Raw genomic sequence first — 14,882 nt, forward strand, 5'->3', positions numbered from 1 at the left:
GGCATAAAAAGTCAGAAAAATGTGAATGTATAGTAAGGCATAAAAAGTCATAAAATACGTGATAGTATAGTAATGCATAAAAAGACATAAAAACATCATAGTATAATAAGGCATAAAAATGTCATAGTATAGTAAGGCATAAAAAGTCAGAAAAAACGTCAGTATAGTAAAGCAAAAAATGTCATAGCATAGTAAGGCATAAAAAGTGATAAAAATGTCATAGTATAGTAAAGCAAAAAAACGTCATAGCATAGTAAGGCATGAAAATATCATAGTATAGTAAGGCGTAAAAAGTCATAAAAACATAATAGTATAGTAAGGCATAAAAATTTCATATTAAAGTAAGACATAAAAAGTCATTAAAACGTCATATTATAGTAAGGCATAAAAAGTCATAAAAACATCATAGTACAGTAAGGAAAAAAAAATGTCAAGAAAATTTCACAGTATAGTAACGTATGAAAAGAAATGAAAAAGAGATAGTATTGTACAGCATTAAAACGTCATAGTATAGTAAGGTGTAAAAAGTCCTACAAAAGTCATACTATAGTATGGCATAAAAAGTCATGAAAACAACATAGTATAGTAAGGACATAGTATCGTACGACATAAAAACGTCATAGTATAGTAAGGCATAAAAAGTCATGAAAACAACATAGTAAGGCATAAAAAGTCCTAAAGACCTCATAGCATAGTAAGGCGTCAAACTCCTAAAAAGGTCATAGTATAGTAAGCTGTAAAAATTCATAAAAACGACATAGTATAGTAAGGCCTAAAAAGTTACAAAAATGTCATAGTATAGTAAGTCATAAAAAGTCAAAAAAAAGTAATAGTATAGTACGGTAGTAAAAAAAAAATGATAAAAACAACATAATATAGTAAGGCATAAAACATAGTATGATAATGTGTAAAAAGTCATAAAAACAACATAGTACAGTAAGTCCTCAAAAGTTCATAAAAATGTCATTGCATAGTAAGGTATGAAAAGTAATGAAAAAGACTTAGTATTGTACAGCATAAAAACGTCATAGTAAGGTAAAAAAAAGTCATAGTATAGTAAGGCATAAAACGTCATAAAAACGTCACAGTTTAAAGACTATGTGATCTTATCACAGTAGTGTGTGTGAGTGTGTGTTTAGAAGAAATCCTCATAAAATTAATGTGTGAATGTGTAAAGGGATAAAGGGAGCATTGGTGAGCAACTATTACAGCCAAAGTAGGATATCAGCAGCTTACTCAGTAAATGATGCAGATCAAATTTATAGAGTTCTGTGACTTTACAGCAGGCACTTAGTTGTGTAATGTAGGTTATGTGTGGGTACATGGCATGTACCCACTTATTTTTCATCATTGTGTATACCCACTTCTCTGATGCAGAAATGTCTTCATTCAGTAGTGTTCTGCAAACTCGATTTTATCCTCCTTGCCGGCGACAGTCGGACCTGCAGTCCAAATGTTTACTTGGACTCAAGGATGAACTGATTAGACTTTGTTGGTTAAAGGTCAAAAGTCAAGGTCAGTGTAACACTTTTTAGCCTATACTCAAGACTTCAACAGCAATTATGACAAAACATTAATGTTTAATATTTTATATGACTCCGGATAAATAGGGATTTAACCTGAAATTAGTCTGAGTGGCAGAGGCATATAACTGTTATGTGGTAATTCCAGTTTCTCTTAGGTGAAGGCAAGACCCGCACTACTCTGCCTTTGATTGGCTAGTATTCAAATTAGGGTTCACCCTAACCATGTCGACAAATAAACTATATTTATTACACCTACCCTGTAATACCATACCATACATACATTATCACTAAAGGAGGCAGAGAAGTAACTAAACATGAGACACAGGTTTAGGTATGAGAAGAGATGATTGTTTAGGGTAAAAGTATCAGGGTAAGCCAATCAACGGCGGATGGGTCATGCCTCCAGTTTCCCATCCTGGAAAAAAATAACAAACAAACATGGGAATAACCATTTATTGAAATCCCCTGGGCTAAGAGTACACCCAGTAATCTGTTACCATCACCTGGACAGTCTTTGCTCCACTAAAGTTGGTTTGTGACCATGTATTAAGAATTGTCCAATTTAGTCCAGAACAGTTTATTATGAAAACCAGCCGTGTCTAATCTCACCATCTTTCCCTCATGTTGAAAATATCTTATATTCATGTGTGAGGCTTGTGCAGGACCAGTAACATTTCCAAAGCAACCCTTGACAAATAATGTTATTTTTATAATGATGACACACTCCGGCTACACTCTCTGTTGCAATAAGCTCAAAATATACCCTGTATTCTGTTGGCTGGTATTGATTGCGGAATCAACATCTCTTGTGTCGCTAATGATAATTTCATAATGATCCATACTCCCTGAAGTTAAGCAGCGGAATTTCAGTGATGATTTGCAAATACTCCTCACCATTTTTGGGTGACCTAAATATGAAAGAGTAGTTTTACATGTCACTGTTGGATTGACGAAGAGCATTTATCCTTTGCTGGATGGGAGGCTTTAAAAAAATTTGGGGCATGAGAAAATTCCCACTTCTCCAGACACGACTACACCACTGATGGCTCCCACCTCCACCTCATTACCGCACTACCACACACACAGATATTTGTATAGCTATCTTTCTGAGGACACTCATTGACATAATGCATTCCCCAGCCCCTTACCCTAATTTCAACCATAGCAGCTGAATGCATAACGCCAACCACAACCCTACCCTTAACTTAAACCTAATTGTAACCTGAATCCTTAAACCAGGTTTTAACCCTCAGACAGGCATTTGAAGATGTGCCAGAAAGCAAGGAATGTCCCGAATGACCTCTCTCCAATGGTCTAAAACTCAAACTGGTCCTCACAATGTATAGCCATACAAGAACACACACACACACAGGAATGGAGAAAGACGGAGTAGAAAGAATAACAGAAAAGAAAGGGTAGAAGAAAAACATAAGTGTAGATGATTTTCTCAAAGAAACTAGGCTTAAGCCTGTGGTAAATAGAAATTTCACTGAATGCATAAATGCATTTTGAAGGTGCACTCATTAACATTCATGTTGGCCTGTGAGTGTGTGTGTAATGACAGGTGTGCGTGGCTCTGTGTGCTATTTGATGTTGTAAGAGCACACAACACAACATGCATAATGCATCCAAAGAGATGAACAGCAATGCCACAGTAACTGCTGTCTGCTCGTCATTTGTGGATGAAAAGATGAAGTTTGTGAAAGTAGCAGACAGAGAGGAGGACAGGAAAGGAAATGATAGAGCAATGGAGGAATACAAATAAAGCAGAGTTCAAAATGAATGCACATCAAAGAAACTTTTAAAAAATGGCCTCAGTAAACCAAAAATGCCAAAAAAAAGTAATGAAAACAAAATTGGATGCACTTTAGTTATCTGCCTGTGGTGCAAGACTTCAGATCACTGTCTCATTAAAAGAAGCAATATCACAGTGTAGAAATACTCAATTACAAGAAAGCATAAATGTATCCTCAGCAAAATGTGCATATAGTTATAGTCCTTAATATGGCAGCCATGTTTGTTTGGTCGACACCAGAGATTACTGGTGATAATAGCAACTAAATTTAATTTCGCTGTGTTGTGAGTTGGTTTTAGTGTAGTGGCCACAGTTGGAATCGGAGGTCATGTGACTCTGGCCACTGGCCCAGAAGGACTTTCCTCCATGTACAATGATTAACAGAGAGAGCTGTAAAATGATGACTATGTGGCTGGGAAAAAATAAAGAAACTTATCTTTTCTTTTGGTATTTTTGTGAGTTTAATTGTTGTGGTTTGTCCTGATGGAGAACTTTTCATTTGGAGTTTTTATTTATGACATTAATATGAATTGAGTTCACACTGTACTGATTTCAGGAGCATATGCCTGTCTGACAAAAGCTTTCACCTTCTCTGACTTGAGGATTTTTTTATCAATACAATCATCACAGGAAGTTAACAAAAACACTGGGCAGCTGTGGCTCAGGAGACAGAGCGGGTTGACCATTAATTGAAGGGTCAGTGGTTTGATTCCTGGCTTCTCCAGTCCGCATGGTGACGTATCCTTGGGCAAGATACTAACCACTGACCCCTTTTCTGTATAGCTAGTGTGAGTGATTAATGCCAATATGCAGAAAATTTGTACAGTACCTCATGTCACAGCATTCATTTATGTTAAAGGAGGAAGGGACCACATACATACATAAATTATCTGAAAAAGAAGGAGGGACGGAGTAAAATATTTTTATTGTTTTATTTAATTTTGTGGTAGAATAGAAGAAAACAAAAACAACAATCTGCATAAAAAATAAACAAAATATGAACTGAGAGAAGGTAAACATCAGAAATGATATTGACATATTATTAGACATCTCATTAAATCAGACAAAAAACACATTATATCTCGTCTTCTAAACCAGATTAAGTCCTCAAGGGACTTTTGTGTTTAGTCTTCTCTTGTCTCTTGTCTTAGTCTCCTTCTCTGACCCTCTGTCCATGTTGCACACAGGCCAGTCATGGAGAGGTATTTAACAGGGTGTTGAACCAGTGGGGTGCTCAGGTGTTGCTTTAACCTTGCCAATAGCATTTGTCCAGTCTCTCCCACATAGAGGAGGTTACGGGACTGACAGGCTATGCAGTACAATAGATTCTGACTCTGGAGGGTGACATTGTCCATAATTAGGGCAACGGCTCCCCCATGTGGGTTAAACAGGAACTTCCTCTGCTTGGAGGCCCAGTGATTCCCCCTCTGCGTTCCAACCTGTTTCCAGTGGATGTTGTTCTGCAGGGCAGTGGCCTCAGGAGGGGAACTGACTGGAAATGAAATCATCAGTGATTATTAGGTTGTTCTGTTGTTCCTGTGGAAGGAGAGGTGAGTAATTAATTACTGGAAAATAGATATCTGCGTTAGGGAAGACAGACCAAGCCTTTCTGTAAAGCATTCCAAGATGTTTGATGGAGGTTTTTTCTGGGTTCTGGTCCCTGTTGTTAATTCCTACCGACAGCACCACCAGCTTAACAACAGGGTGTAGGGGGGATCCTATCTAGTACCTGTTAGGTATGCTGTTCAGGTTGGAGTCACCCAGAAACCAGATTGTTTTTTTTGCCTTTAAAACTCCAGTCAATTATTTTTCTGCCCTTTGTGGATTTGTGATAATTGGGAAAACACGCAGGCCCAACCAGTTGTTGTTCATTGCCCCGTGTTTCCCTGTTGGGTGCATGTGCGTGGGCCGGAACGGGCGGAGCCCTTGGGTACACTAAATTAGGTTTTTGAGGGGTCAAAAGAGGTAGCTGCCATATTCAGGTCAGCAGTGTTCTAAGTTGTGAGACCTCTGTATCAACATGTTATTTCCCACCACTGCTTTGTGTATGTGAGCCCTGCACTGTGTGGATTATGCGCCCAGATACCGCCCCAGTCCTGCCTCACACCCTGAGGAAGCAGTAGGGAGAAGATTATCATCAATTTCTGAAGTTAAGGTTTGTATTTCTGGGCTGGCCTGCACCACTGCCACATTAGATTGGTTAGTTTTGAGTAAATTGAAGGATTTACTATTGATTTTTGCTTGTCTGGATTGTGTGTCCTGATATGTCCCTCACTCGGCCAGCGTAGAAGACTCTGTCTCCTCTATACCAATCTGGGGTGCTAGATTAAGGGTGCTCCCGAAGGGGTTACTGAGAGTTTTCGGGAGCCAATTGTCTGGTTGCTTCATCTGGGGCCTGTTGGAGGAGGTAGTCTCCCTCTATTTCCTGTTTTAATCCTCCTATCTTGAGTATTGAGGCCTACCTCTGGCCCCGTTTGCAGGCCCAGCCAGTTGTAGTCCCTGGTCACCAGCAGGTCCCAGTGCTGTTGCAGCTGCTGTTGGAGTGTCCCGCTGTTCTCTGGACTTGGATTGGCGAAGCTTGGGTTAGGGTTAGGTGAAGGAAACATCTAGATTTTATATCCATCTTGTGGTGCCAGTGCACTGGCCAAGGGACCTGCAGAATGTTGCCGCCCTCGTCAATGTAAGGAACCAGGCCCTTTAAACATATGTCCCCCAAAACAGAGCAGACCTTCTAACCCACAAAGATGTTCTATTGTAGACAGTACATCTCTTAGTAGGTGGTGACCAATGACAGTAGTAGGGAAGAAAGGCGCCGTCCATGCGTCAGGCTCCTCGTGTATTTTGAGAAACAGGTAGAATAGTCTGTAGAATAGATGTGGGTCACTGGGGCCGTACAGATAATCTGCTTTTACGTACTTCTAGTGATTGAATGATTTGTCTAACTAATAGTTTCCGGGTTAGGTTTGTTATATTTCATTTTTGCAAATTGTCTGTTGGCTTCCAGCATATATCGTTGTTTGTCCATAATCAATATTTTTGAGCCTTTATCTGCAGGTTTGATTATAAAGTTAAGGTTGTTTTGTAGCTCTTCAATAGCTTTCCTCTCCACTGTCAAGAGATTATCTGTACGGTTCCCCCATCCTGTTGAAAATTTAGGTGGTCTTGTTGGATTAATCTCTTAATTGGTCCACTCAAATCCTCCCAGTTTGGTTCCCAATTGGATTGATTGAAACTAGCACACTGGGACCCCTCCGACACAGAATCCTTTGATTTATAAATTTAGTTGTGTGCACCAGTGGGACAACAGACACCTTGCTGGGGCCCAATGATGTATTTTAATACAACACTGTTCTCATTTACAGGTCTTACGTTTCTGTTGTTGAACAAGTTTGAAATAGTGACCAATCCAACTCTTATGTTGTACGAGCAGCAGCCTGGCTGGTCACACCAGAAGTGCTGGTCAACAATTAATCCCACATTGTGCTGATCTTTATAATAACCTCATGAATTTACAACACAGAGCGTTTTAATGTGTTCCTGGATATTCTTATGCAGCAGTGATGTTGAAAGGACCATCATCAGCTATTTAGCAAGCAATGGTAGAAGGGACATTCAAGTTTATCGAGCTGGCCCCACTGAGGTGGCCCTGATTACTAGAGTTACATCCAGGTAATTTTCGTTTCACTGTGACAAAGTGAACTTGAAGAGACTTTCTGCAACAATCAAACCATCAGGGGCTAATGCATGTGCTTAAAAATCCAAGCTCAGTTTAATGACTTGTTTTTTTAATATATATATTTATATATTATTCCTACAAATACATGGTTTTCAGCACTTTGAAAAACATTCACTTTCCTCAGTAAACCAAGAAAGCTAGAAATATCCTACAGTGAAAAAAAAGAGAAAGGCATTTTTGACAAAAAAAAAACAAAAAACAAAAAACAAAAGAAAATCACAAAAAGACATGAAAATAACAATCGAATGAAATCCGAAAAACAACATCCTGTACAAACACTATGGCCCAATAATTTAAGAAAATAGTGTCTCTAAAACGTTCATATTGCTTTGTACCTCCACTGACTGGGCAACATCTACCCTGTGCAACACCAGGCAGTTCAGATGCGACCACAGAGGGCGCGAAATCCCAGGTGCTGATGTCACTCCAGAGGTTATGGGGTCAAGCTGCAGCCAGCGGCATGCAGGCATCGCAGAGGAGAAACAGTCAGGTTTGTGTTCTCTTCATCTCTGGTTGTTTTGGCAGTAACAATACAAAGACAAGGGATGGTCACACTACTACAGTACTGCACTCCTTATGAAACCAAGGATGTTTTTACTGTTTGTTGTAGTTTTACCATTATTACTCTCTACAGCATTATTACTAGAACTATCACCATCACAGACACACAGAGTGCATCGTGTGTTTGTGTGTGTGGAGGGTTCGTCAAGCTGTGTGCGTGTGTGTATCTGTGTGTGTTGGAGTGTCAGTGTTCAGTGCTCAGAACTTGTCTTCTCAAAGGAGAAACTGGGAAGAGTCAATAGCTTGGGGTTGGTGTTGAGGTTTGACGAGCCTCCATTCTGTCCTGAACCCTCTCCAACTCCCAGGTCAAAGGAGTCCTTGGAGTCACTGGAGGGCGCTCTCCTCCTCAGGCAGGTGTCCTGGCTGGGCAGAGGAGGGGGCATCCCTAAACCCCCAAGCCCGCCCAGGCCCGGGTAGAGGCCGGACTGAGGCTCCAGTCCATCTGGAGGGTCTACGGAGATGCAGGGCGGGCTCATCTTCTTCTTGCGTCGAGGTGAGGGCAGCGAGGTCTGAGTGGGGGTCTGGCTGTGGATCTGCAGGCTGTCGGCCCGCGACACGAAGCCGGAGGAGGTGGAGGTGGTGCTGCGCTGGGGGCTGGACTCCACCGAGGAACATACTTCTACAGAATGGCGTCGAGGGTCATCCAACCAGGAGGATGGTCGGGGCAGGAGGGCGCCGCGGCCCTGCATGTCGGCGCTGTGGAACTTCTTCAGCTGCCGCAAATATGGACTCCGACTCTCCTGGCAGCCCGCGTAGGAGCTGTAACCCTCATTACAATCACCGCTGTCCTCTGTCATGATGTCATCACTGCCAGCCAACCCCGTGCAGGTAATGAGAGACACTTCCTGATCCACTGAAGCCTCCTCCTGTTGGTGTGACCCTACTGGTAAGAGTGGAGGAAGCGAGGAGGGCGAGGAGGAGGAGGAAGGGGAGTAGGAGGCGAAGCAGTGTTGATCGTGGTGCTGGGTGTGCACGCTGCCAGGGCGCGAGGGTACAGGGGAGGCGCCCGGCGTGGCGGGGACCAGGCAGAGGGCAGGCTGCTGATGATGATGGGAGCAGGGGAGTGTGGGAGATGTGGGGGAGGGGGAGGAGGAGGGAGATGGAGGGAGCCCCAGTGAGGCAACATTCACAAGTCCTTCATTGCTCTCTCCTCCGTCTGAACACAGGGCCTCCTGAGAATCAGTAGACACTGCAACCTGGAAGACGAGGCATGGAGGGGAGGGGAGGGGAGGCAGGAGGGTGAAATATTTAGGAGGGAAGGAGCATGGGTAATAAGAAGCATGAGCAATAAGAGGAAGGGAGGGGGAGGTGGAAAAGAGCGAGCGTACAGGGATGAGAGAAGATGACAGGGGAGACTAGTTAGTGTGAAGTGATGAGGATGAGAAGCAGTAGTTTGGGTCAAAGTTCACAGTCTGGTCAGCAAACTCCCAGAATCCTCTGTTTCTCGTTGTCGGCAGTGTGGATTTACTTTTACATTCTGTCATAAATTATAATGCTGAAACACAGAGGTTACACTGCACTTCATTTAAGATTCGCCAAGAGTAAATTGAGTCAGCAACTTTTTAATTAGTTGGATGTTTATTAATATAAAACCCCCCTCCACTCAGAAATATTATTATTGTTCCTTTGAACTTCAGTGCAGAATAAAGTGTGAGCAGAGTGTGACACTGTTTCTCTGTGTTTAACGTGTGTGCACACGTACCAGCCGGACTTTGTGACATCTCAACTGGAAGCCAGTCGTGGTTCAATGTGCAACTTACACAAAATGTGATGTGGAAACTTAAAGCCTCCAGCGTGCTGAAGCAGAAGCCTGTGTACGTATGGCAGTAAAAGTTTTGGAACGAATAACATATTAACAGAGTCGAGACTTTTCAAAGAGAGAGGAGTAGAAATATTTTAAATAATTTTTTTGACAATAATTAAAAACATATGTGGAGGGGGTTTTTAAAATGACTCACAACTGAAATGAACTTCTTACTACGTACACAAACTCATGATTGCAAAACTGAATTTGACTTTTTTATTTTTTGTGTGAGACAGAATGACCCGATGGAGCGCTGGCCGACACAGTGAACTCTGAGCCAGACTACCTGACCCTCTAATCTTTGACCGTTCACACAGAACCCTATAAACTGTCAGCATTAGAGTTTTCAGTTGAATTTACAACAAAATTCTGATCAGCGTTTCCCTGCCATCATTCTTACCTCTGTATAAAGTCACCTACAGGGTGTTAGGCCAATAGGTAGAGGGTGAAAACAATATGTAAAGACCATAGGAGAGGAAGGGTTAGTAAGCACAATGGTTTGCTAAAACTCATAAAATGTCCTCATGAACTCGTGACTTGTTTCTCACGGACCACAGACTGTGGAAAAGGAAATTAATGATACTTGAATATAATTGCGTTGAATTAGGTCAATTAAAGTAATCTCTCAAAATCTATGGAGGCGAGGAAACAAGGCAGGCATGAGTTTTAGGGCACAGTATTTGGATAAATGTTTTTAAAAGCATGGGGTTCCCTACATGAGCCTGAACGGTGTGACCACAGAGACACCTAGTGGTCAAAGAGATCACAACCAGGCCCCGGCCAATCACCAGCCACAGCAGTAAATGGGCATATCAAGGGTTAGCAATGATGTACTTTCAAGCACTAAACTATTCAATAGAAAATACACAAGTGCTCTATCACCATGGTACCGTGTGTACAATGGCCAAATGCATAAAGACAGCACTTCCCTGAGTTGTATAGTTTGTGATATAGTAAGTGCACTGCATTGTGGGTAAAATTTTTTAGGCAAATAACATCTTTGTCCGGCTTGAATACATTCTATCACTCGGCTACTGAATAGTCCACAGATGGAGACACACTCTACGCTTGTATAAGAATATGGGAGAAGTAATAAACTCAGTGTCTCATTAAAATTTCCCACAGGCAAAGCTGCCTGTCTTTAGATGCTTTGTGGCTGATGGTTAGCAGAAGACAAACGAATGTGAAACAAAGGCAAAGAAAAAAAGGAGGGAAGCCTGTGTGTGTGTGTGTGTGTGTGTGTGTGTGTGTGTGTGTTGTGTTAGTCTGCCTCTCTGTAGATGAACATGGAGTCCAGCCTTTCTGAAAAGGCCCAGTGGTAGCTAGAGTCTGCTCTTTGTCAGTGTTTCAGAAACAGGAGTATCTGTGTCTGAGCAGTAGCTCGGGGTCGGGCGGCTTTTGGACCCAACTGAGCTGAAATCGGAGAATAATAGATATGATATGGAGAATGGAAAAGGCAGACCAGTTAGTCACAGAGAGAAGGGAGAGAGAAAGAAGGAAGAAGAAAAGTGAAATTGTTTAGAACATGCAACGTGGAAAGATTTAAACCAGAGATTCTTAAGAAACTCAAGAAGACACGTGAGGACACAAATGCAACACGACTGCAGTGTTTCCAGGGGACACTAAAAAGTGATGAACCAGGCTGGGACTTGTTCAATGCCTAATTGTGACTTTTGAAGTTAAAAGCATTGAATAACAAAAGCGATTATTTTTCTTTTTGAGTTATTTTTTGCCTTAATTTACGATAGAGAAAGTGAGAGAGATTGTGTCTTTGCATGTGTTTTCTTAAGTTGCGGTACGTTGAGCTGTCAGGGCCACCGTAGTTTTTCACACATAGTTGAGAAACATTTATATAGAACAATGTTGTCACCACATATAGAATGATATGAACAGGATAAGACTCCAGAAGTGATTAAGGAGTGAAGTGAAAATCTGAAAATGTATGACTTCTTCACCTGTCTGCGGAGCGTGCGGCTGAGTGCGTGCGCGTGTCTGGGAGGGGGTAATCGTGGTATACTCTCGGAGTCCGAGTGGCTGTGGGGGCTGATGGGTCTGAAGAGGTCTGTGGGAATAGCCAGCTGCTGGGAGAACTCCTCCGGTTGTGAACGCACTGAGGCACTGGAGCCTGCACACAAACACACAAACACACACAGCTCTGACAGGTAAAACAACAACAACAACAACAACAACAACAACAACAACAACAACAACACACTCACAGCAGCTTCCACTGAGACGGATACAAACCCACAAGCACACACTGGTGGATCCAAATCAAGACTCTCAAAACTTTATCAAGGAATTACAAATGGCAGAGGAACTAATATAAATTATATTGAAGAGAAACGGGAAAAAGACCTAAATGATAAAGATAACCCCCAATTCCACTTGCTCTGCTTATTGCCGTGAATTTTGTTGGAAGAATCTTTTTTTTTTATTACTCATAAGATGAAAACATATCAAGTGTTGCTACGCCATGCTTGTTGGAGAAGCTGTGGCAGTGTGGAGTCTGACCGCTGCCACATGTTTTGGGCCCGTTCAAAAATTCAAATATTTTGGCAAAATGTCTGGAAACTTACACGGCAAATTCTGGGGCTACAGCTTCGACATGCATATTACTTTATTTGGACGACCTCCCGGAGGAAATAAGAAGAAAATGACAAATACCTCTTGAAAATATTAAACGGTAACAAGCCGATCCATCTACAGTGGACGACAGGTGAGAAATTATTAAAGAGATTCATGAGATGGAAATACTTTTCTGCTAGAAATGATTTATACGTTGCAAGATGGTCAAAATGGAGCCTGTATATACTACTAATAAGATCCATGGCTGGTGGTCTGGTTTTGTCCTTTTGTTCTTTCCGTTTATTTTTGGTTAAATTTATTTATCTTTTCATTATCCAAGCCCACTATGTCCCATATGACATTTGTAATATGGATATATGCTAGCAATATTGGTTTTACTGTTGCATTCATGATGCTGTTTTGTACGCTGTACCTTAAAAAACAAAAAGAGAAATGTCACAAATCTGTTCCAGATCAAATCAACTAAAAACTGTGGTGTCTCAGAAACAAGTTTCAAAGGTCTGCGAGTTTTGTTTTTACCATCGCAGGTGCTGGTTTGCATTCAAAATGAAATGCATTACCTGATTGGGCCCTGAGGGTGTCCAGTATGTGCTGGGGCCCCTGTGTCTGTGCTAGCAGCTGTGCTGGAGCCGTAGCCGTGTGACCAAAAGGCTGCACGGGGAGGAACATATAGCTGTCGTTGGGCAGGGAGTGTGTGCGTCCCACCGTCGGCTTCCTGACGCTCAGCAGGTTGTCCCGCAACGGCTCCTCAGGGTTGAGCTGCTCCGGCTGCCGGGAAGAGAGAAAAAGAGTCAGGGTCCCTCTGGAGATGGAAGGGCTGGGGCTACTCTTTAATAATTCAAGCACTCTCACAGTCTTTCTCTCACATTCACAGCTGATATCTCTCTGAGACAATGTGAACGAAGAGGCAGTGATCATCAGCATACATGGAGAACAGACAGGATCTCTGCATGTTGGAGGTGACTGGACCAGAGCTGCCACAGATCACAGTAACTGTTCCAATTTACAAGCACATTCATTTTTTTTTTTTTTTTTTTTTAAGCGTAAGACACTCGTGCGTCTTGCGTCTGCATTTACCCTCGCAGTCGTGTAGGTTTACATAAGCCTGTTCCGTGATTGTGTGTCAGCTAGGCAGTAGTCCCGCAGCCTGACCCATAACAGAACCAGTTCACATTCATCACAGAGCCACGGGAGCTCCGGCACCCAATACAACTCAAAGAGGAGCGAGAACTACTAACACCAGAAGACAGTACAAACACAGAAAAGACTGATAGGACTCACATGTAAAGCACATAGGAAAAAAAACACACAGAAAACGGAAGAAAAGAAGAAGGAAAGGAAAAGTTTAGGAAAGTTAGAGAAAGAAAAAAATAACAGCAGAGACGAAGGAACTGCAAACTGGCACGTGAGGAGGTGCACTACTCTACTGGACTGGACTGGACTGGACTGGAGAGTAACACACACCAAGGCTGGAAAGGTGGAATGAGAAAGAGAAGAGAAAGTTGGAGGGCACATGGTTAGATTCACCAGGGTCTTTCAACACCACCTGTTCTCCTCTACCTCATCAGTCACTTGAATTTTTGGGTTTTTTTGTTTTTTTGTATTCGTCCCAGCACCGTCCAATTAACAATGATTTCATGTCACGTGCTGCCAGCAGTTCTCTGTTTCAGAGAGACTCATGATATATAAATCGATACCTCTGAAGTGCAGCAGGAACCAAGGTTACAGTGACATAAGATCATTAAAAAGCCAAATTGGTGGTTAATTACACCCTGACACCTGAATGACATTAAATTCATTTTCTAGTTAGACTGACACCGTCCTTCCCCTCAATGACAGAGGCGTCTGGGATGGGATCCTATAGAGGAACATATAGATGAAATGTCCTGGTATGAAAAAGTTATACCATAACCACTTAATACGAGTGACTACATGTATTTTACATGAGGCATAAAGTAACTAATGCAACAGTGTTTGAGACTTGTGAAGATTGTTGACCCATTTCTTTGGTTGAGGTGTCCTGATATGATTTTCCAGGAACCTTCCTATGAATTCAGAGTGACTCATCTGTTCCTTTTTAACAAATGAAAGGAACAGATGAGATGTAAAATAATGTGCTGCTGTGTTTTCTGTGGGTGTGGAGTAAAGTATTTCACCATCTTATGACCCACAGTTGCTATGGAGCAATATTCTCACCAGTGTCCCTTTTTTCTTTTCATGCCGCCGCACAGCGTATGTCAGTAACGCCTCGACTGAACTTCTTCAAATTTGGCACAAACATTCACTACGACTCAAGGATGAACTGATTAGATTTTGGTGGCTAAAGGTCCAAGGTCAAAGGTGCTGTTGTAAGAACTGAAAAGACTAAGACTACATTTACACTCAGCTATCGTCAGTAAGGATTTAAAATATAAAAAAATTAGCTTTGCAAATTATTTAAGAGGATGAAAATGCATTAACTATGTTTGTTTGAGGGACACTGAGTGTGTTTTGTTTGTTTGTGGGACAGGCCACTTTTACACCATGTAAATGATTTGAAAGATAGACAGTTTTTTTTTTACACTTTAATAATGTTTTTAATTGTGCTGGGACTACTGGTGCAAAGTAGCTGTTTAGCTAATTTAGTGTCAAGTTGGTTTCCTCCTGCCAACCTGTCACACCCCAGTGTGTGAGTGTAGTAGGACAAGTGGCTTTGGAAGCGCCCTGGGAAAGGAAACACTACAAGATATTGCAGAGGGGGAGGAATAGGGATGGAGAAAGAGAAAGAGAGGAACTGTCAGTACATTGCATTCCAGACTGGTTAGAAAGAGGGGGTTAAAATCGTCGGGGGCCGAGTCGTCTGTCAGAGCTAGGGACCAGGATTTCTCAGAG

At 41.9% G+C, this 14,882-nt stretch overlaps 1 protein-coding gene across 1 annotated transcript in view; it reads right to left on the minus strand.

The window, feature by feature from the left end:
* Window positions 1–7,694: 7,694 nt before the first annotated feature.
* LOC111219652 (voltage-dependent T-type calcium channel subunit alpha-1G-like) overlaps window positions 7,695–14,882 on the minus strand; it is a 194,100-nt gene continuing 186,912 nt past the window's right edge. The window contains exons 34-37 of the mRNA XM_022742364.1: window positions 12,572–12,779; window positions 11,378–11,547; window positions 8,743–8,814; window positions 7,695–8,385 (exon numbers count right to left, since the gene is read on the minus strand). Of these exons, the coding sequence (XP_022598085.1) occupies window positions 7,810–8,385; window positions 8,743–8,814; window positions 11,378–11,547; window positions 12,572–12,779 (1,026 nt within the window). The 3' untranslated portion in view covers window positions 7,695–7,809. The remainder of the gene's footprint in view (window positions 8,386–8,742; window positions 8,815–11,377; window positions 11,548–12,571; window positions 12,780–14,882) is intronic.

Source organism: Seriola dumerili, unplaced genomic scaffold (assembly GCF_002260705.1).
Source record: "Seriola dumerili isolate Sdu_G_001 unplaced genomic scaffold, Sdu_1.0 BDQW01000068.1, whole genome shotgun sequence".
Lineage (NCBI taxonomy): Eukaryota > Metazoa > Chordata > Actinopteri > Carangiformes > Carangidae > Seriola > Seriola dumerili.